The sequence below is a fragment of the Mus caroli genome, chromosome 11 (genome assembly GCF_900094665.2).
Source record: "Mus caroli chromosome 11, CAROLI_EIJ_v1.1, whole genome shotgun sequence".
NCBI classification, from domain to species: Eukaryota; Metazoa; Chordata; class Mammalia; order Rodentia; family Muridae; genus Mus; species Mus caroli.
The window spans coordinates 83,637,027-83,658,613 of NC_034580.1; the positions used below are offsets into that span (position 1 = coordinate 83,637,027).

General features: G+C 49.0%; 1 protein-coding gene across 1 annotated transcript in view; it reads right to left on the reverse strand.

Annotated features, from left to right (window-relative positions):
- The window catches only part of LOC110304365 (RNA-binding protein Musashi homolog 2), a 121,070-nt gene that overhangs the window by 38,083 nt on the left and 61,400 nt on the right, over positions 1-21,587 (reverse strand). The window contains exon 3 of the mRNA XM_029484161.1: positions 14,933-15,015. Within this exon, the coding sequence (XP_029340021.1) occupies positions 14,933-15,015 (83 nt within the window). The remainder of the gene's footprint in view (positions 1-14,932; positions 15,016-21,587) is intronic.

Genomic DNA, 21,587 nt, shown 5'->3' on the forward strand with positions numbered 1-21,587 from the left:
AGTTCCAGGACAGCCAGGGCTATACAGAGAAACCCTGTCTCAAAAAAACAAAAAACAAACAAACAAAAAACCAAAACCAAAAAAACACTACTGTGCATTTGGTAACTGTTTAAGTTTCCTGCTACTTACTGGCTGCTTGCTGCATGTTTTCATAAAGCAATGTAATAGCTTGTCATCAATAGGGTTATGGGGGAGGGGGGGATGTTCCTCTTGCACGTAGGTGGAGAAATTTGATCAAGAAGGAATAAAGTCAACCACATCAGGACTTTTAGATTTCTCCTCATGGCTCAGGCATGGTGGAGCCTTTGAGCCCCCATCCTGCGAACTGGCAACTGAGAAGTCTCCTTTGTAGGAAGCTGCCCCAGCACAGGAAGATGGGCGTGCCCTGAGCAGGCAGGCAGATAATTACCTGTGGCAGACACTAGGATGGGAATAATGCCGCTAACCAGCTCACTTCCTAACAGGCCTATCAGTGGCAATCTATTGCTTTGTCTTATGAAAACCTGCTGCCTGTTCCTAGGCAACCCGATCAACGGAAATTTCAGGTTTATACAATTTTCATTTAGGGAACAGAAAGGTTAACTAACTGTAATGGAAGTATTTTAAACAAACCCACCTACTAACTCTTCCTAGCACTGAGCAGGGCTGGCAGCTTGGCTGAATTCTGTCGTCTTTGCTGGGGGCATCGTGGAGCGCCCACCATGGGAGTTCTGTTAACCACCCGCCCTGTCACGGTGCGTGCACTCTAAGGCCAGAGGCCATGGCATGTGAACTCTCTAGAGGCTCAGCCTGTCCTGGGCACTGGAGTGACAGGAGAGGCACTGGACACAGCAGGGAGCCTGGTCTGGCCAGCAGTGACGAGATTCTGGAAAGACTTCTCAGAGCCAGAGGGCTGCTTACCCAGTCTGTCCCCACTTCCTGCCCCTGGAGATTCAGACTGATTTAATTCTGGGATGTGGAAGAACTCAGAGCCAGGATGTGGGGGATCCACTGATAAACAAGTGAGGCCCTGTTCTGAGAATTTTCATTCTGTTGAGACAGAGACACCCCCAGTTTCTTGTTCATCAAGGATATAGACAAGTACTCTCTGAACATCAAACTGCCTTAAGTTCCCTGCCCTGTCCCCCCCCCCAGCCTCTCCCCAACCCCCTTTCCCAAGACAGAGTTTCTCTGTGTAGCCCTGGCTGTNCTGGAACTCTCTCCGTAGACCAGGCTGGCCTTGAACTCAGAGATCTTCCTGCCTCTGTCTCCCAAGTGCTGAGATTAAAGGCGTGTGCTACCACCGCCTGGAGTCACTTTTAGGTCTGTTACTCTTGTCACTTCTCCATCTCTGGAGCCCACACACGCACTATCTTCTACTGTACCAGTGGCAAGCCAGAGAGCTTGGCCCAAGACCTAGAGGGAAGATGAGAGTCAAACAGGAAAACCCAATCCACCTCCTTGGTTCTGGTCTTAAACTCAAGTCATTTGGACATGAGCCATGGTCCAGACATCAGCAACCATGCATAAAATACCCTCAAACATAGTGGCCTTGTGCAACCACTGATTAGACAATCCTTGGGGCCCTGAGTTGATGTGGTTTGGCTGGGCTCCATCTCCTATGGAGCTGTGGTCAGATGGTGGCTAGGACTGGAGCCAGAGAAAGCCTTGACTAAACGAGGCATCCAAGAAGATGATGGAGAGCCATGTACAGCTTCTCCAAGGCACCTGGCTTTGTCACAGCGTGGATGTTCTCAAAGACTCTGCAGAAGGTATGGTGTTCACACCACTGGGATTCACACCATGCAAACTCCCACCACATTCTACTGTGTGCCCTATGCCAGCTGAGGGCCAGTGAAGGAGGACAGGACACGAGGTGTAAACAGCTGGAACCTGAAGACCTAAGGGACATCTTTGGACTTTAGGCACTGCCTAAGGTCACTGGCATGTGGGAGGACCAGATAGGAGGAAGACATCCTACCATCGAGCTGTCTGCTGGCTGGGTTCTCTGGGTAGTGGGCACTGAGGTCTGCTGACATTGTGGAGCAGTAAGCACAGCATACAAGCTCCCTTCCCACTGCAGCCAGGGAGGTGGGGCAGGGGGTGAGGGAAGGGAGGGACGCAGGCACAGATCTGGAGAAATGTCCCTCAGTTTAGAGCTTTTCCCATCAACTTTTGGCTACTGCCACTGGTTCCAGAGCAGCCTACTCAGGACATGTGGAAGGAAATAGGCCAGTCTGTGTGGCTCTGTACTTATCAGAGGTCTCAGAGGCCCACTTGTGACTGACAACTCATTCCAGGAGTGGGCCTCTACTTCCGAACCCCGGAAACAGCAAAGCTACGCAATGACCTGCAGTTGGGCCTGAAAATGTGCTTTGAAATTTCATTCTTTAACTATGCTGCTCAACTTGACAAATGGGCCTTGGAGGACAGGCACGTTGTTCTTGTATCCCTCAGGATGGTGGTTTCAAAACGAGGTAACAGAAGATTCTTTACCTCTGGGATAATGGAGGCTGCAGCATCTTCCTGTCGAGGACATGTCAAATGCCTACTGGGAGTTCATAGGATTATGCATGTCTGTATTGCATGGGTGAGGGACCGCTTCTCACTGCCATCCATCTCACTTCCTCCTTCTCCCTCCCTCATTCCCCCATTCCCAGTAGTGGTGTTGGGTTTCAAACCCAGGGCCTTGTGCATGCCAGGCAGATGCTCTTTAACTTTAAGAGCTATAACCCAGCCCTATTGTCTCTGACTTGTAATTCAGTCAGAACATCAAACTTAAAGACAGCTCCAAGAACAGCTGGTTTTGCCACCGCTGCTCCCTGTTGGCATTCTGGCACATACTCCTCAGCATCTGCACACACTCCCTGTCTCTATCTGCAGGGGTAGGGGTGAGTTTATGTCTCAAGTCTGAGAGCATGCTGCACACAAAGGGCTGGACTCAGGGCTTGGGCACTTACACACACACATTGCTCTGGGGATCCCCAGCATGCCAAGAAAAGAAAATTCTAAAAAAACTTCTTACATGAAGCTAGGTTGCAAACTTTGTGGTTTGCAAGCTCTGAGCATGGGGTTAGTTCTTTACATAACCACAGCACTCACCAGTTTCAACAGGGACCCAGCCCTTTAATCTAGCTTTTATAATCCTTTGGTCAATGGACTCAACAATGCCCCTTTATGGCAATATATGTAACTACTATTTAAAAAGATTTGCTGTCTATGTAGCCAGGTTGTCCCTGAAAGCATGATATTCTTGCTTTAGCCTCCCGAGAAGCCAAGACTATAAGCACGTGCCACTGTCTCCTGAATGTACTATGCTTTAGAATAAGTATGTCAGGGAGTACTGTTTTGGGAAAGTCCCCAGAATTTCTATGGGGAGGGGTTCCCCTATGGCTGCTCCTGTACAAACCAACTTGAAGTCCCTGTTATCTGTGGAAAGAGCCAGGGAGTCTGAGAAGGAAGCCAATGTCTAAAGAATGAAAAGACTGGTTTTAGTCAGCATGCAGTTCCAGGGCCTGACGAAAAGACAAGAGCTGTACCTGTGCCCTGAAGTACTACCCTGAACAAAGCAGGGCTCTATCTGGCCCGAAGAGGCCAGTGTGTACAAACAGATCGTGTTAGAAACTGTTCACTTCTCAAGGAAGCCAGAGGCCCGGTTTCAAAGGATAAAATTCCCCAGTGCGCAGACACTGACCTTGACTGTCTGGCTGGTAGGAAGGGGAGGGGAACAGAGAACTCAGGGAGGCCGTCCCCGTAGCTTTTATGCTGGTGCCTGCCTTTGTATAGAGATTTCTGACGGACTGGAGAGACCTGACTGGGCCTTGGCTCAGGATCAGTCTGACCTCCTTCTTAATCAACTGCAGCTAACCCTAGTTGGTTCTAGAAGATTCAAGTGAACCCTGCTCATCTGATGTTCCAAATTAACTGCTTTGCTGGTATCCAGAAAGGGGAGAGGAGGGAGCATTGTAAAGATCCAGGATGTCTCCACAGGGAGGGGGCAGATGGGCCCACCTTCAGAGAACCCTTTACTTTCCCATACTCAATCACTGCCATTCAATGCAAAGTTCCTCCTAGCCACTGCCCTTTGGCCCTCTCTACCCACCAGATGCCATCCTGAGGATCCCATGGAAAGTAAGATCCTTGCCAGGGCTCTTGTAAGTTCATACTCAAAGCCCAGGGGAGATCTGGTGGCCAAGCCCCAGAGAACCAGATGTACCCAGCATCTCATCAGCTTTGACTACAAAGAGGTTCTCAAGGATTTGGGACCCTCGTGATGATACAAAGGGGGATGCCTATAGTAAAGGCAGCAACAGACATGCCGGCAGAAGAGATGACAACGACCAGTTGTGCTGTCTGCCTCCAGACACATGCCAGACATAAATGACCTGGGGCCATGGGAAGGAAGCACCAGAACCCAGTTCCCTTTGCAGAGTTGGCTCAGAATGTTACTCTAGGGGAGAAAAGAACATGGCGTTCATGTGTCACTGTCGGATACCTGCTAGGTAGTCATACCACTTGTGTGTGTGTGTGTGCTGTGTAAGGTATTTCCATGGACTGTATAATAAACATAAAACAGCTATTCAGCAGAGCATGCGACATACAGAGCCTTCAGTGGATGCCCCCTACTCTCAATTGCTTTACTGCACACGGGCTTTGCTTACTTGGTGGAAAAGCCTAATCGGCCTCTTCTCTGGTAAAGAAACTGAGGCCGCAAGGAAAACAACAAACAAACAAACAAACCATTTCTGGAGACAGCCAGGATCCAGTCACAGGGCTCCCAGCGTAAAAACAACAGGTCCCTTTTTTTTTTTTTGGGGGGGGGTCCTGCCTGCTCTGCCCCTCCTTAGCCCTCTAGAGTCCAATCTGATGCTCTTTCTTCCACACAATCATTCCCAACTCCAGCTTCCAGAATTAATTTCCTCACCACTTATAGAATTAATTTCATTCACTGTTTCCTCTGCTTAGTGTTTTTATTAAAACCAGCGACGGCAAAGTGAAGTAGGTCATAAACCACTAATACTGAGCACCGAGCAAGGAGGGGTAGCGTGCGGACACAGAGAGGAATACAAGGACACGCGACTCTTTTCTCGGGAGCGCTCAGAGTCTGGGTGACAGGTGGAGAAGAGCCAGAGTTCCCAGTCGCCAGTGCTTCTTGAGACATGTCCCCTAACAACGGCACCCTAGTCCCAGGGCAGGCTGAGCCTCATGTGTCAGAAAGTCCAGCTCCCTGCCGTGGTTCAGCTCTACCTTTGGGCTCTGGGGTTGAGCAGAGCTAGCTTCTCTGCACTCAGACCCCTCTCATCTGTAAGGCAGAGCCTGTCAGTAGCACCTCTCCCACTGGAGTAAAACCTACACAAAGCCCTTGCCCTAGAGAAGACTACAACACCCTGCTATGTGCAGAACCTACAGTAAAACCTCTGCAGATAAATAAAGCCAGTTCATACCTGTGCTCAATTTGATTCCAAAGTATAAGACATAGAGCAGCTGCCCCTCCCTCCTACAGACAGGAGTGGGAGGGGGGTCCCTACTCCTAATGGACGGTTCCACCCCTAACCTCCATCCCCCAACCAGGTAATCCCAGCTCCCTGCATTCATCAGCAAGGTGTGCTAGGGGAGCTGGCAGGCTGTACTATTTGAGGAAATAGCTGACGGCAGTAACACCAGCTGTTCTTCTTTCTGCGGGCACCTGCAAGGGCATTTCAAAGTGAAGAAGAAGCTTGGCCCCCGGCAGGTGTCCAAAGCTGGGTGTAAGACAGAGTGGGTGTCTACCCCAGCCCAGAGTCTCAGCTTCTCTTAACCAGGCAGCAGTCTCCCTGTAGAGACAACAAAGGAAGGTACCCTTTTGGCAGCAGCCTGGAGCTCCTTGGATATGGGGTGGAGCAGCTGCAGGAAGAGGTTAAAGAAAGGACCCCGAGACAACAATCCCGGAGAAGACACAGGAGGGCTTCTGGGGGCTCCCCTCGCCAGAGTTGGTGGGGGCCACACCAGCTGAGCAGGTGTGGAAAACCCACAGGTTCAGTGTCCTGCCCCCATTCCCTCTCCATCACTGGACTGACTAGAGGACCCACCAAGGGCAAATGGGAAGACATTCTGACTGGGAGGCTGCCTCCCTGCAGGCTAAATTACTTCTGCCTAAAGAGTAGCACATTTTTCCCACACACCATCCACATTTCCCCCTCCACTTCTCCCAGGCTTCCCCCAGCTCACAAACTGTTTGGCTCTCATTAGCAGAGCCTGTACACAAACGGGCGTGTGCACACAGGCGTGTGTGATGTGTAGGGCTCGGGATCGCTCCCTCTCCCACGTAAACACGGGATTCGTTTATTAAATGCCTCTCTGCCATTTCCTTTTTTGCCTTCATCCTGCTTGTTTAATATTGCATTTGACATTCTCATTTTATAAATGGCAACAGAAGCAGAATGGATAGCTAAAATTAGCTCATGGGGTGGGGGAGCCGCCGCAAATAGCATCGTGAGCACAGAAGCCCAGTTAATTCCACCCACCCACCCCCACACTTTTGGGCTGGTTCCTGACTGAGCTTTCAGTCTTTGGCTGTGAGGACGACGCCTGAAGGAAAGGGTGAGGGGAGTGTCACCAGGCATTCTGCCAGATGCAAGGCACAGATGCTGACCCTCGCCTCAGGGAGGTTCTAAGGGCCAGCTTGGCCCAGCACTGTGGTTCTGATTTGGAGAGGCCAACTCAGCTCTCTCCTGTCCCTGCTGTGCCTTGCTCACCAGCGTTACACTATAAGGCTTGGCTCCCCAAGTGTGCTCTAAGCTAAAGAGGGTAGGCTGCAGACCACAACAAGCTTTGCTACTGGAAGCAAGTGCTCTGGAACCTGTTCAAAGAACCATTCTAGTCAATGGGTCTGATTCAGCTTTTCTGGGACCTAAAGAACCCCGTGTCATGGGGTTAGAGAGATGGTCAGAGGATCTGAGTTCCCAGCACCTGTCAGGAGTCTCACAGTGGTCTTTAACTCCAGCTTTTAGGAACCCAATACCCTCCTCTGGCTTCTTCAGGCAACAGAAAATAAAATATAATCTTTTTTTTTTTTTTTTTTTTTGGCTTTTCGAGACAGGGTTTCTCTGTGTGGCCCTGGCTGTCCTGGAACTCACTTTGTAGACCAGGCTGACCTTGAACTCAGAAATTCGCCTGCCTCTGCCTCCCAAGCACTGGGATTAAAGGTGGGCACCACCATGCCTGGCAAAATATAATCTTAAAAATAAATAAATAAATAAATAAATAAATAAATAAATTTAAAAAAAAATCTTAAAAATAAATAAATAAATAAATAAATAAATAAATAAATCCCATCTCAGGTCTCTGCTGCTTACTTCAGAGGCTACATCCCTCTCATCTCTGGAGAACCACCTTTAGTTAAGCACCGGAAGTACCTACCTCCCACGGGGACTCAGGAACCAGTCCTTCCCTAAGGATCTCATATTTGCTCAATCAAAATGATTCTGAGAACGATGATTATGATGACATTAAAAAGATGGAACACTATGACAGAGCATGGCATGGCCTGGCTCTGCTCCCACCCTTACATAAGGCTTCATCTCTGCAGTAGTTACCTGTAGGTCCCACTCTTAAGAAGAGGGAACAAACACAGACGTTAACTTGCCCAAGGTCATGAAGCTAGTGTGTGTCAGTGCACTGGACTGTGAGATACCCAGCAGGGGAGGGTCATGGTGCCATGACAGGGAGGCACAAGGGGTGGACAGCATTGCCCTCTGACCATTGCTCCATTCTCTGCCTCATCATGGCTGGATGCTCTCCTATGCATGAAGTCACTCTGACAGACACTGCTTCCTCAAGCCCCATTGTCTGTTGGTGGCACCCTCTCTTTCTCTGCTTCACAAAGCACTACTCTATGATAAGCCTGACTTGATCATTCAGTTAAACCCCTTTCCTCAGGACCCTGGAGGCAAGCATCACTCAGAGCTCCACTCGCTCTGAGCCAGTTGAGGCCTCAGTTGCAGATGATGGTCAGTAGGCCAAATCCCAGCTGGCTGCATCCTGGTTTTGTAAATTAGGTTTTATTTGAACACAGCCACGCCCGCTCATTTCCATACTGTCTGGGGCTGTGTTTGGCCACAATGGCGGGTGTTGAATAGCTGTGACAGAGACCATATGGTCCTCCAAGCCTCAAATATTTACTATCTGGCCCTTTATAGAAAGCTTGGCCCTTGGCTTAGGCCAAACAGAGGTCACTTGCTGTCACCTGCTGTCACTAAGAGCGTTTTCAGGAGAGCTGAATTCCTGCCAGCCTTTCAGGTTACAAATGTGACCACAGAGTAGGTAATGCCTCTGGGACCAGGAAGAGAACCAGGGCTTCCTCTGAGCTGCAGAGGGATGAAGCCAGTACAGGTAGATGGCAGAGGATCACACAGTGTCCAGTAGTGAGTCTGGGCTTCTGTCTCTGATTCCAAAGCTCTCAGTGTCTCTAAATGACCCAGCAGGTCCTCACATGGTGACAGAAGGAGCTAACCCTTTCCTCTCATTGGTATGCCTCATAGTAAGGTCAGAGCAGAAAGGCATGCTTCTGCAGAGAGGAGACCGGGTTCCTGGGAGTTTCCAGGGCTAACTGATCTTTTTCTGTCGAGAAAGAGACTAGCAGGTGATGCTGAGGGCACAACCCTGACGTGTGTGTGTGCACCAAGCCTAGCCAAGTGTCCCACATACCTCCTCTCTGTCACTGGGTGGTACCAAAGCATCAGTGGGTATCTATCACTAGTGGGCATCCTCCACTGGTGCTCCCTTCAAGTCTTTACTGTGCACACAAATCACTACCTGGCTCTTGGGTGCTAGGCTAGGAGGGCCAGAGACTCTGCATTCATCATTTCCTGCCCATGCTGGGACCACCTGCAGGCCATTGTGCAAGGTGTATTGCTAGGACTCCACTCCAAGTCCAGGGCTCTAACTATGTCGTCGTAGACTTCCGTGAGTGCTATACCTATGCTTAGATTTCTCTAAGTGCAAATGTCTTAAAAGAATAAGAAAAAAGGGCACTAAACTCTAACCACTAGACAGGAACTTAGGCCTGTCTGTCTTTCCTAACCCCCTCCTCCTTTCTTATCAAGGTATTGGTTCAGTGGATAAAAGTTCGATTCCCAGTACCCACTCGAAGGCAGGAATGGCCTCCTTCAAGTTGTTCTCTGACTTTCACACATGCATCATGGCGCCCTCACATCTACAAACACACAACTAGATACATTTTTGTTTTCTTTAAAACCCAAAATGGTTAAAGCAAAACAAAACAAAACGAACTTCAATTCTACCACTTATGACTGTCCATCACACAAGTCCTTCCTTCCCTTCCTTCCCACTGAGCTCTGGTAGTCCCCTAGCTCAGCAGCTAGCATGCTGCACCAAAGACGGGTGGGCAGTGATGTGTCTGTGCCTATATAGTACCAGCATGATACTTAGAAACACCAATTCCCTGTGAATGAGGTGTAGGAGAGGGCTCTACCCTGGTACCTTCCACACCACACCCTCCGTGCTCACCCAATCGAGGCACAAACATCTCCCGACATTATTTTTGAGATAGGGGCTGCGCTAGGCCTCTGATGAACCCAGAAGCTGGCTATGTGTCAATTCTCGCCTCCTTCCCTGTGGCTGCTTGGCACATCAGGAGGCTGCTTGCAGGCTGGGCTCTGGTGACTGACTAATCAAGCAAGTGTCCCTGCTGCTATGGGGCTGTTTCAATCAGGGGCAAGCCACCATGGGAGGCGTTATTAGCTGCATCAGAGCTGGAATTTTCAGAGTGGCCAGAGAGGAGGATCACGAGGTTGCTCAGTGCCTGCATTTGTGTGTTTACTGATGGACGGACGCATCTGCATTTGTTCTGGTTTTGGCTGAGGCTCAGATCTTCTGGGTTGGAACTTTAGCTTGAGTGGCAGCCAGCTCTCTACCATGCCTCAAGGATCAAGGGAAGAGAGGCCTAGAGTGATGGCTGACCAGGACCCCTAAGCCTAAACTCAGTCCTCTGCCCTAGCTGGGAATCAATTAGGAAATCAAGAAACTACATGGGCTGAGGGAGAAAAGATGCTCTGTGGCCATGAGTAGCCTTATACGCCAGCAAGCCCATCATCACAGTTCTTTTTTTGTTTTGTTTTTTGTTTTCTGAGACAGGGGTTCTCTGTATAGCCCTGGTTGTCCTGGAACTCACTCTGTAGACCAGGCTGGCTTGAACTCAGAAATCCGCCTGCCTCTGCCTTCCAAGTGCTGGGAGTAAAGGTGTGCACCCCCACTGCCCGGCTCATCACAGTCCTTCTTGGTCTACAGAGAAAGGCCAACCTCGTGGTTCAACCATGAGCTCAGGAGTGTAGCTTTCTGGTCCTGAATTCTGGGACTGCCACTTGCTGACTGTGTGGTCTTGGGCAAGTTGCTTCATCTCTGCCTCGCCTGTCTTTAAAATGGGGAAAATGGTTTGATATCTTTTTTAATACTAGAAGGTGTGTGACAATCAAATCAGGCAAGATGTACCAAGCAAGTGTCCAGCAATCAAAATGTCTACATTCTAAAATGTTAGCTGCTGCAACTATAACAGAAAGTGCCATGTAGAGACTCCCTGCCCAGACTTCTACCTCACCTCACCCTAGGGGAAAATTTCTTCAAGAAACGGATACACCGGAAAACTGTTGCATAATGGTCTTTCTTGGGCTTCCTAGCCTGTCCTAGCTCCAAGATGCTGAAGAGTTATTTACTCATGTGTTATGTATGCATGCATATGTGTGTGTGTTCAAGACAGGATTTTTCTGTGTAGCCCTTGATGTCCTGGAACTCATTCTTCTTTTTTTTTTTAAAGCTAAGATTTATTTTATTTATATGAGTACACTGTAGCTGTCTTCAGACACACCAGAAGAGGGTATTCCATTATGGATGGCCATGAGCCACCATGTGGTTGCTGGCAATTGAACTCAGGACCTCTGGAAGAGCAGAGGGTGCTCTTATCTGCTGAGCCATCTCTCCAGGCCCCTGGAACTCATTCTGTAGTCAAGGCTCTAACTCAGAGAACCACCTGCCTCTGCCTCCTGAATGCTGGGATTAAAGGCATGTGCCACCACAACCACCAGACACTGAAGAGCTTTTATAAAAGCTCACGAGATTCACTAACCAAATTAGAGAAGGAACGACTTTGGGAACTATGTATGCCTTTGAGTCGGGTGATTGGTTCCTTTAATCACTCCACAGTTATTAATTAAGTCTGATAAATGCCAGGTGCACACCACTGAGCCAGGGGTCCTGGACTCAAGTCCCACCTCTGTGATTCAAGGCTGAGAGCCATCAGATCTTTGAATGTGAGAAAGTGGATGCCCAAGTCCACTACGGGGCCATGGCAAGGGTTGGAGGGCTGTCCTCTCCAGTTTCATAGCCCAGAAGAGCAAACCCTCCTATGTTCCTTTTAGCATCTGTCTGGGCTTAGAGGTCTTCCTGAGTGGCTCATTCAAATTCTCTCCATAGCACAGTTGAAATGCATTTCCTGTCTTGGTGAATTCAAAAGCAACTCAGGCTACAGCCTTCTCTGCCAAGCCCCACCCCCTTGAAATTATACCTTTCTTCAGAGCAGTCTGAAGGCAGGGCTTTCAAGATCATGACACCTCTGCCATGAGGCAAACACTGTGTGATGCCCTGTGCCCATGCTGGCAACAACCAGGGAAGTGGCAGTCTTAGCTCTGTTTGTTGGGGTTCAGTGACCTCCCTCTGCCCCTGCTTCCCAGAACCTCTGATTTCTCCTCTGGGCAGGTGTAGGCTAAAAACTTCCATGGACACCTCAAAGTCTGTATCTGAACTCTTCTGTCTTCTGTCCTTATGCCTTTTCCATCTCTGTCTGCTTCCAATTTTGCTTATTGCTTACACAACAAGCACAGTCCCAGATGAAAGGAAAACAGGAATTTTAGCCATTGAGTCAGCACCACCTGCATAAAGAGGGGCACTGAGACATGGGAGAGGCCTAGGGAATGGCGGGCAACATCTCTGGCTCCTAGACACCATCTCTCTTTCGTCCAACATGACCTTATTCCACTCCTCTGGTCACCTGGGGGGGGGGGGTTACTCTTTCTTTTTTCTTTTTTCTTTTTTTTTTTTTTTTGGTTTGTTTGTTTGTTTTTTCAAGATAAGGTTTCTCTGTATAGCCCTGGCTGTCCTAGAACTCACTTTGTAGACCAGGCTGGCCTCGAACTCTGAAATCTGCCTGCCTCTGCCTCCCTAGTGCTGGGATTTAAAGGCGTGCGCCAGCACTGCCCAGCTGGGCTTACTCTTTCATCCCAAACTCAAGTCACGGGTCTAAAACAGCTCACTGAGCAGCCAGGAAGCCCAAAACCCTGCTCCTTCACAATGGGTAGCCCTGGGGCTAATCCTAGGACCTAGTTTCCTCTTCTGAGATAGAGGATGATAAAGCCTTTCCCATCCCATATCATAGGCTTATTTCAAAATCTGCCCACTGTCACACCAGGACTCATCTCTTGCCTGCACTGTGCCCTTCCTGACGAAACTGAAGGAATGCAGAAATGGTACCTGCCTGCATCCTTTGCTGCCTCTTCTACTCCCTGGGGTCCAACAACCTTTTTTCTCGGAGCCTGTCAACAGCCACCTCCGAGAGGCTAAACAAGGCATCGGTACACAGGTGCAGGTTCTCCACCTCTTTAGTTTAGAAAATAGCCAGCAGCGACCTAAGGTGGGAAAGGAGGTGCCGACTGGAAGGCAATAGCATTTGGAGGACAAAGTCCACAAAGGAACCTGTGTTGATCATTATCTGTCTTCCTCAAACTACCTTAATGTCTGTGCAGATGCCTCCAACATACACTATGCAAAGGAAGACTATTTTCATTTCGGATGCATATGATGGCTAGGAACAATATGAACAATATTATTTTAGTGCCCTGGGAAAAAATTAGCAAGTCAAATATTGAATCAAGCCTGCAGCACCACATGCTAAGCAGATTGCTTTGATCTTATCCACACTAAAAGCTCTATTATTGAATCTAAAGTTGGTGAACACATATCAGACCAATATACAATGCATATCTGAATGCATGTTTCAGAAGCAAGGAATGTTTTGACAAAGGGGAGAAAATATCAAAGTCACAGCTGCGATCGAAGCCCAAATTTGACCTCCCAACCTCTTTTCTCTGGGATGGAGGCTTTGCTGGCCAACCAAAATGTGTGTGCTCTGGGGGCCTTCAGAGGATCCTGAAACACCTACTGAGCTTGCTCTGTCTCTCTCTCTCCTCTCCTCTCCCCAACCCCCCCCCCCCCCCCCCCGCCGTCTCTCTCTCATGTCGACTAAGGTTTTGTCACCCCATACTCAAGTGACTTGAGAGGATAGTGGGATGGGAAAGAGAGCAGGCAGACACCACACAGGGCATGGCACCCTCTGGTGGCCACTTCTGTGGGCAGTCTCCCGGTCTCTACAGAACTCCNCTGGCCAACCAAAATGTGTGTGCTCTGGGGGCCTTCAGAGGATCCTGAAACACCTACTGAGCTTGCTCTGTCTCTCTCTCTCCTCTCCTCTCCCCCCCCCCCCCCCCCCCCCCCCCCCCGTCTCTCTCTCAAACCAACAAAGGGTTTGTCACCCCCTACTCAAGTAACTTGAGAGGATGGTGGGATGGGAAAGAGAGCAGGCAGACACCACACAGGGCATGGCACCCTCTGGTGGCCACTTCTGTGGGCAGTCTCCCGGTCTCTACAGAACTCCTCCCCTCCTCCTGAGACTTCTTATTCCACCAGGAGGAGCAGCTATGAAAGGGAAGGAGGCAGATGATTATGAGGGCAGAAAGAAAAGCAGTTTGTCAAATCACCTATCTAAGATCTGCCCCTCAAGGGCCTTCCATCAAAAGCACGGCAGGAGGATGTGATGCGTGTGGTGGCGCACACCTTCAATCCTGGTGGAGACAGAGGCAGAAGTATCTCTGTGAGTCTGAAGCCAACCACACCTACAGTACACAGTGAGACCCTATCTGAGAGGAGAGGAGAGGAGAGGAGAGGAGAGGAGAGGAGAGGAGAGAGGAGAGAGGAGAGAGGAGAGAGCTGGAATTAGGAAGCTGTAAAATCCACCGAGGATCAAACCTAGCATGCTAGCCTTTTGTCTGTTTTTTTGTAAGACCTAAGATTTGAAAATGCTCTTTTATGTTATTAAATGGTTGAAATGTAAGAGAGCGAGATGTGTAGCAAAATATGGAGTGCATACCCTGCAAGTTGGATTCTGTGTTGGAGGAAAGGAGAGAGGGGACTATGATCTGCTTGTATGAAATTCACATAAGTACGGCCTACGGACGTGTTTACAACCCAGAGTGGTTGTAACGGCCAGATGAACAGCTTTAAACACTGGTCAGTTTTTTCTCTTAACTTTTGAGACAGGCCCAAATACTTCCTATTTAGATTTTTATTAATTCATTTTAGTTTTGTGTATGTGTGCGCAGATGGTACCGTTTAAGTCTGTGTGTGGAGGGTGCACATGTGTGCAAGCCAGAAGATGACTTCTGGTGTTCATCCTCAGATGTACCACCTGGCCCCTCTACCCAAGAGTCTCACTGCCCTGGAACTCAGTAACTAGGGTAGGCTGGCTGGCAGTCAGCCCCAGGCATCAGCCTATGCCCATCCACCCCTCCAATGCTGGGGTTCTAAGAGCACACTACCACACCCCACGTGCTTTAAAGGGTGTCTGAAGATCAAACATGTTCTCAGACTTGCAAACAAACACTTGAGTGTGAGCTATCTCCCCAGCCTATTTTTGACTTTGTTTGGTTTCTTGAAATAGGGGTCTCTCTACCTAGCTCTGATTGTCCTGGAACTCACTATGCAGACCAAGTTGGCCTACAACTCACAAAGATCTGCCTATATCTGGACTTTGAGAGCCTGGTCCACGTACCTCTATCTATTGCATGCACAACGTGCATGCTGTAGTGACTCAATCCCACTGTCCCCCACTGGACAACCCCTCCAGACTTACCATTTTATTATTGATTTCATGGAAATGAATCTCACAGACTTTCTCCACAACGTCTTCATTCTCAAAGGTGACAAAGCCAAACCCTAAAAGAAGGAGAAACAGAGAGGAGGAGTGAGTTTGGTTTCTACAGAGTAGGCAGGGTGGCCTGCAGTCAGGACAGCTTCCAAACAGGCGGGGGTGCAGGGGTAGGGGGTGGGAGGGAGAATGGGGATGTTGTGGTCTGGGCAGTGATTCCAGTTTATACTCAACACCCTTCCAACAGCAGGCACCAGTCAGGAGTCCACCCACATGCAGCAGGCCCCCTGTGGCTTACATTTGCCCAGAAGGAAACAAGAAATTTACTTGTCTGTTATTTACAAGGGTCAGAGCCTGCTGGCTCTGTGTGGAGGCAGGCTCGTGGGCTGCAGAGAGCCTCTTGGATCACTGCGGGGCCGCACTGGCCCTTTCTGTGAGCTTCGATGGCTAGCCCTCGGGTCGGCCTCCACGCGGAGGCGGTTATTGGTCCTTTTCTTCCTGAATGACTTCCTCTAATACCTCATCAGGACATCCTGAGGCCTGGAAGGAACTATTAAAAGTTGCAGGCCTCTGTTCTGTGCGGGCATCTCTTTGCTTTTGCCGCTTCAAACATGCTGTGGATTTGGGGCAGTTTAAGACTGTCTGATGCCTGCTGTCAGCCTGTCAGCTATCCACTGTATTTGCTCGGCTGGAGACTGGCTTTAGTAGACAAGCTGCACTAAAGAATTTTGGCAGGCGACCGCCGATCAGCATCCTCCACCCTCCTCCTGCCCCTCCTTTCTTCTCTCCGTTTTCAGTATGAGTCCCCATCTGCGAGGATGCTCAGTAAGCACCAGGGTACCACGTGGGCCCACACATGGTGGCTCTACCACTTTGCATTGAGCTTGGCTGTCACGTTGGTGCTAATATGCAAGGGGACCTGGGTAGAGATGGAGAGATGCTGATAATGCAGGGGCCTGGTTATAGTCTTGTCTGGGCATGACCTGGGGACCTCCTTCTGTTCTCTGGACCTCAGGCTTTGCACTTGGAAGTGAAGGTAGTATAAGCAGATGCCAGGTCCCCCAGATCAAAACTCCCAGGGCTCTGCTATGGACTGGTGTGTGTGTGTGTGTGTGTGTGTGTGTGTGTTGCATGTTGCTTTGGGAGGTGAAGTTTGGAAAGTGAGAATGAAACCCTTGCTTTGTTCCCCTTTCCTGCCCAGTCAGGCTACAATAAGATGTCTTTCTGCAACCCTGTAAAGGGACCTCCCTAGGACCAAAGATGCTGGCACCCTGACTCTGATATCTTGCTTCCAAAACTCTAAGAGACTTCTTGTTCACAAGCTATGACATTTTCTGACAGCAGCCCCAAACAAGACACTCTTTGCCCCAAAGACATGAGTGGGCCAAATCCAAAGCATAGTAAGATAATATCCGACTGGCTGTTTTTGCAATATGATTATCAGTGTTTCCTTTCAATCAGATAAGAGACAGATGTAGCCTTTTTCAGTTTCTGCATCTGTTTTAGGGCTCAGCCACCCGAGGTAAAAAGAGACTCTCTCTCAGGTCCCTCCTAGCTCACTTTCTGAGGGCTAGCAGGGAAATGGCGCCGACATAGAGAGCTGACACATGAGTTTCCAGAGCAGGTTCTAGAAGATTCTTTAGGAAAATGAAGGCCACTCCCTGTTCTCCAATAACCTACAGTAAAACAGAGGACCAGGTCCACCACACAAATGCAATCGTGATCATCAGGTTGCTTCATTTGCTACCATGTGCTGAATTCTGAGCTGCTGGTCTCCCCCAGTACACAGAGCCTAATACATCACAGACATATGAGGCAGGTGTCTGGCAGGCTCTAGAGAGGACACAATTGTCTGCATAGGGGCTCGAACTGGTAAGTTTTCACAGCACCTCTCAGTAAAAGTTGGGTCCTCGTAAGTAAGTAAGTAAGTGAGACCCACAGCAGACGGCACTCGAGCTAAACAGATGCCCACCCACAGCCCCTCTCACCAGGCTCACACTTCCCAAGCTGTGTCTCTGGAGAGAACCTACAGAGGTTTCTGACCCCTCCTTGGGTGTCCCCTTGTCCTTGGCCCTTAGCCCCATTCCTCACTTGCAAAGTTGAAGACAGCCATACCCAGTGGCAGAGCCCCAAGCATTTCTCTTTGGCCTCTCGGGTGTTTGATCGCTGTCTACTCTAGAACCAACTCTCCCCACTCATATCCTGCACTGTGTCTTAGACCAACAAGACTTTTAAAGACCTCTCTCTCTTTAGAATTGAAGGATCCTTCAGACACAGCCTCCTGCCTGAGCAGACCTTGCTCTATCTTGTCTCTTGCTTCCAGCCGCTGACTCACATTTGCTTGGGAAGCAAAGCCCTCTGGCCTGGACCCACCTGAGCATCCTTGCAAGTAAAACAAGGTCGAATGAGCTAGGGTTTCCTGCTGCTGTTCTGTTTTACCTCACTGCTAATTAGAGTGACTCTGTAGGCCCAAGAGTTACCTACACTGGAAACCCTGGAGAAAGTGCTTTTGGGAACGTTCCTAGCTGAGCAGCTCGTGTCTTCATAAAAGAAGTAGCAGATGGGGAGAGAGACAGAGAAAAGGCCAAGGGAGGACAGATGTAGGCATGGTACAAGTGATACGGCCACAACCAACCAACCAACCAACCACCAAACAACAAACAGTCACCTCCAACTGTGTGTGTGTGTGTGTGTGTGTGTGTGTGTGTGTGTGGTGCAGCCCCCACCTCCAGCACAGCAGAAAATTGACTGCTGCAGTTTGCAGCTCCCAAGCGTGTGATATTTTGTAATGGCAGTCACAGGACAGTCACACAGTGAAGGGTCAGGTTTCTGCTGTCTCTGCAGAATGGGACCATATCCCTCCCCTATGCAGGTTGCTGACTTGCCAACCACAGTGCTCTGGACCGAAGACTCGAGTGTGGATGAGTGAGCAAAACCCATGCAAACGATGAGGAAAGAAGGTAAAGCAAGTGACATTCCAGGAGGCAGAGGACACCCAAAGGTTGGGAGGCCCCTAACGGTTCAGCTTATTCACACTTGACCACAGACACAGGCAACAGTGGAGCCTTGCCACTGAAGTCACATCTATAGCCTCTTAACTCCCAGTCCACGGTGGGAGTCACAGCTTCAACTACAGGTAGCTGTTACTGAGACCTGTGCTGGGCTACCAGGCAGAGACAGGATGAAGGCAGTCAGCTAAGAAGTGGAGATTAAAATGCAGATGACAGCTGTAAAAGAGCCAGAGGGCTCTTGGCATAATTTTGGATTCCGCCTCTGAACTTCCCTTCATGGTCCCCCTTCCCTAGCCCCACAGGACTTGAAATGGGTGTATCACAATATATATATATATATATATATATATATATATATTTATATTCCTGGGGCTGAAGAGATTGGCCCTGTGGTTAAGAGTATTGCTACTCTCCCAGAGGACACAGGTTCAATTCCCAGCACCCCAGTGACGGCTTGCAACCATCCGTAACTCCAGTTCCAGGGATCAGATGCTCTTTTATGGACTCTGTTGGCTCTGCATACAAGTGGCAAAAATATACCTAACACGTGAAATAAATAATAAGGTCCTTTAAAAAAAAAGGTTTTCCTGACTAAAGGAAGACAGCCTGGGTTCAAAGCCTCCACACCCCGGCTGTGTCACGACTCAGTGGTGTCAAGACTCCAATGTCGGCAGTCATTTAAGTATCTATATCTCTTCAACATCCTTGTCTGTTTGGCCCAAACAGAGAAAACAAACTTGATTATGTCTAAAATATTTATTTATTCCATCTGGGGAAGCAAAGAAGCAACGAAACACTTAATTATCAATAAGTGTTATTTCTCAACATATAATCATTTTTATCTCACAGGTGCATTATCATTTCCAATGAATTAGTAACCCACCGGCAAACGGCATCCTCTTCCCCAAGTAGGTTAAGCCGCTGGGTAAAAGCAGAAATAATGGAATTTGGAATTTGAGAGGGGCAGGCAATGAATGGGGAAACCCACTTCAGGCATTGTAACTTTCTTCCAAAGTAAAATATATTTGTTTGTTTGTATGTATGTATGTATGTATGTATGTATGCACGCATGCATGAATGTACACATACGCTATACTATACACAACACAAAACTTCCCTTCTTAACCATTTTTTACGTGCATGGCCCAGTGGCATGAAGGGCAGTGGCACAGCTATGAAGCCATTGCCACGCCACTCATATCTGGAACCTGTTCGCCATCCCAAACTTAAGTTGTTACCCACTAAACAGCAGCCCTTTGCAGCCTTGGAAACCTCCACTTCTTTCCGACTCTGTCAGTGGCTCTCAATCATAACTATTGTTGTGGTGACCCTTAATCCTAATGATTTCATTGCTACTTTATAATCTCACCACCATTATGAACCATAATGTAAATATCTGCTACGTGACCGCAGAGGGGTTGCGACCCCCAGGTTGAGAACCATGCAACCTTATTTTTGTAAGCACAACCCCACAGCACTTGTCCTCCTCCCTCTGCTTAGTGCACTTGGCATCAAAGGCTTTCATAACAACCTGCGGGATAAGCAGCCTCCACAGAGCTTCGGGGGTGGGGGTGGGGGGTGGGGCCTGGGAGGCAGGACGCAGAGAGAAGTCACCCTTTATTTTCCCAAAGGAAAACCAAAAACCGCATCCCACAAAGGCCTATCAAACTGAGGCATGAAGATGGATAAGAGAACCGTATTGTCCTTATTCAAAAGCAAAGGCCAAAAGGCTGGGGGCTGCTCGGGGTGTAACGTGAGTTCAGATCTCTAGCACTCACGTGAAACCTGGGCTTTGGGGGTGTACATCCACCTGTGTGCCGAGGAAGAGGACAGAGACAGGTGGATTTCTGGGGGCTTGCCAGCCAAGTCACTATGACCAGTCGGTGAGCAACTACCATCACCGAGAGATCCTTCCTATGTCGGTCTGCTTGTCTGCCTGCCTAGATAAGGTAGAGAGAGGAAGGACAGAATGTCAGCCTCTGACCTCCCCCTTGCTACACACTCCTAATAACACAAAAACAGCAGTAACAATTAAAAAAAAAAGACCAAACAATGAACCCTGGCCCCCTCTGCCTCAACCCCTGAGCGCCCCTTTGCTTTTCTTGCAAAAGAAAAAAATGGGCTTCTGAGCTCGGCTCCACTAGGGCCTGGCTTCTGTCTGACTGTGAGTTCACAAGAGCCTGAACTCTATCAGGGCCCTGTGAGGGAGCCTTTGTGAGCAGTCCTGTCTGTGTCTCATTTCCCTTACTGAGGGAAGGAACAACCCTTCCCTAGGTGTTTAAATTTAGTCCAGCCACCACTAATAACAGAGAAGAACCCAGGGCGGAAGCTTGCACAGCAACTGTAGAATGCCCCCTGCTCCCTGTCTCCAAAAGCCTTAAGTGCACCCTACACTTCCGAGGGGGCTCCAGGAGCCCCCAGGACGGGGACAGAGACAGTGGTAAGGTGGTTCGCTCCAGACAAAGGGCTTTCAGAATGGGTGTAAGAAGGGTAGCAGCGGGCAGGTTGCATTTACTGAAACTGGAGCGTTCTCTTGAATGAAGCTATTATTGGAAACTAACAAGTCAAGGCCCACTTAAGAGGGAAGCATTTAACAGTCAAACCTTTTCTCCCTCTTTTGTTCAAACTAGCAAAACTGAATATTCATCGGAATAATACAAAGCTATAAAAGACAGGCAAAGAGAATGGAAATAAGAAAACAAGACGGCTCAGAATTAAAATGACCCGCTTTAAACCCGCTTTAGGGAGGAGAAGCTAGGAACAGCCTCCACCTAGCCTCAGAAATAAGTTTCTTCTCTTATCCTATAGGCCAGCGACCATTAAATAGCAAACACTAATGCGCTGCCCATGGAAACCGGTGAAAGTTGTAGATTAACGCCTGTGGCTAACGGAGGAAAAAAAAAAAAAACTGAAGGAGAAAACTTTAGATTGTCTAATTTATAGTATGTGTCTCAGGGAAAATTTAAGGTATGTGTATGCAAGAATATTCAGAGGTAAAGGGAGAAAAGAGCCAACTTCAGCACAAACACAAACAGGAACCTCTTAGGTATGGGTGTGGTGAGGGCTTTCCAGTTTGAAAAAAGGCTTCTCATACCTGCTCCCCCAGGCAATCAGGTGGGTGGCAGGTCAGGCTCTGCAGTCATTACACTCAGCAGCTCTGCCCAGCTCTGGGTTGGCTTTGTTAACCCACCCCATGCTTTGGAGATCAATGCCTTCCCTGGACCAGTGTTCAAAGATGGATTTTGGTGGGTATCTAGCTCCAAGAGGACCCTTACGTACGCATCACATATGCATAGCCTGAGCTGGCCCAGGGACATCTTCTATACCCCACCCACTACATGGGCTACATACAGTGTGTATGGCAACTGTCTTGAGGTCCCATATGAAGAAGATCTGAGGGGGAAAGTACAAAGAACGGCTCAGTGGGGCTGCAAGGTACCCTGTGTGCCCTGGGTTTGCCGGGAAAACACTGGTTCTTGGGGATGGGTGGGTGGTGACGAGGACATTGGACTGCTGTTCCAAGAGAAACCACACGTTTCTGGTTACTGATTGTCCTACAGGGTGCATGGTCACTGTGAGACACCCCTAATGAAATTCCGTCTGGGAAAACCATCAGGGCGTCGTGGACA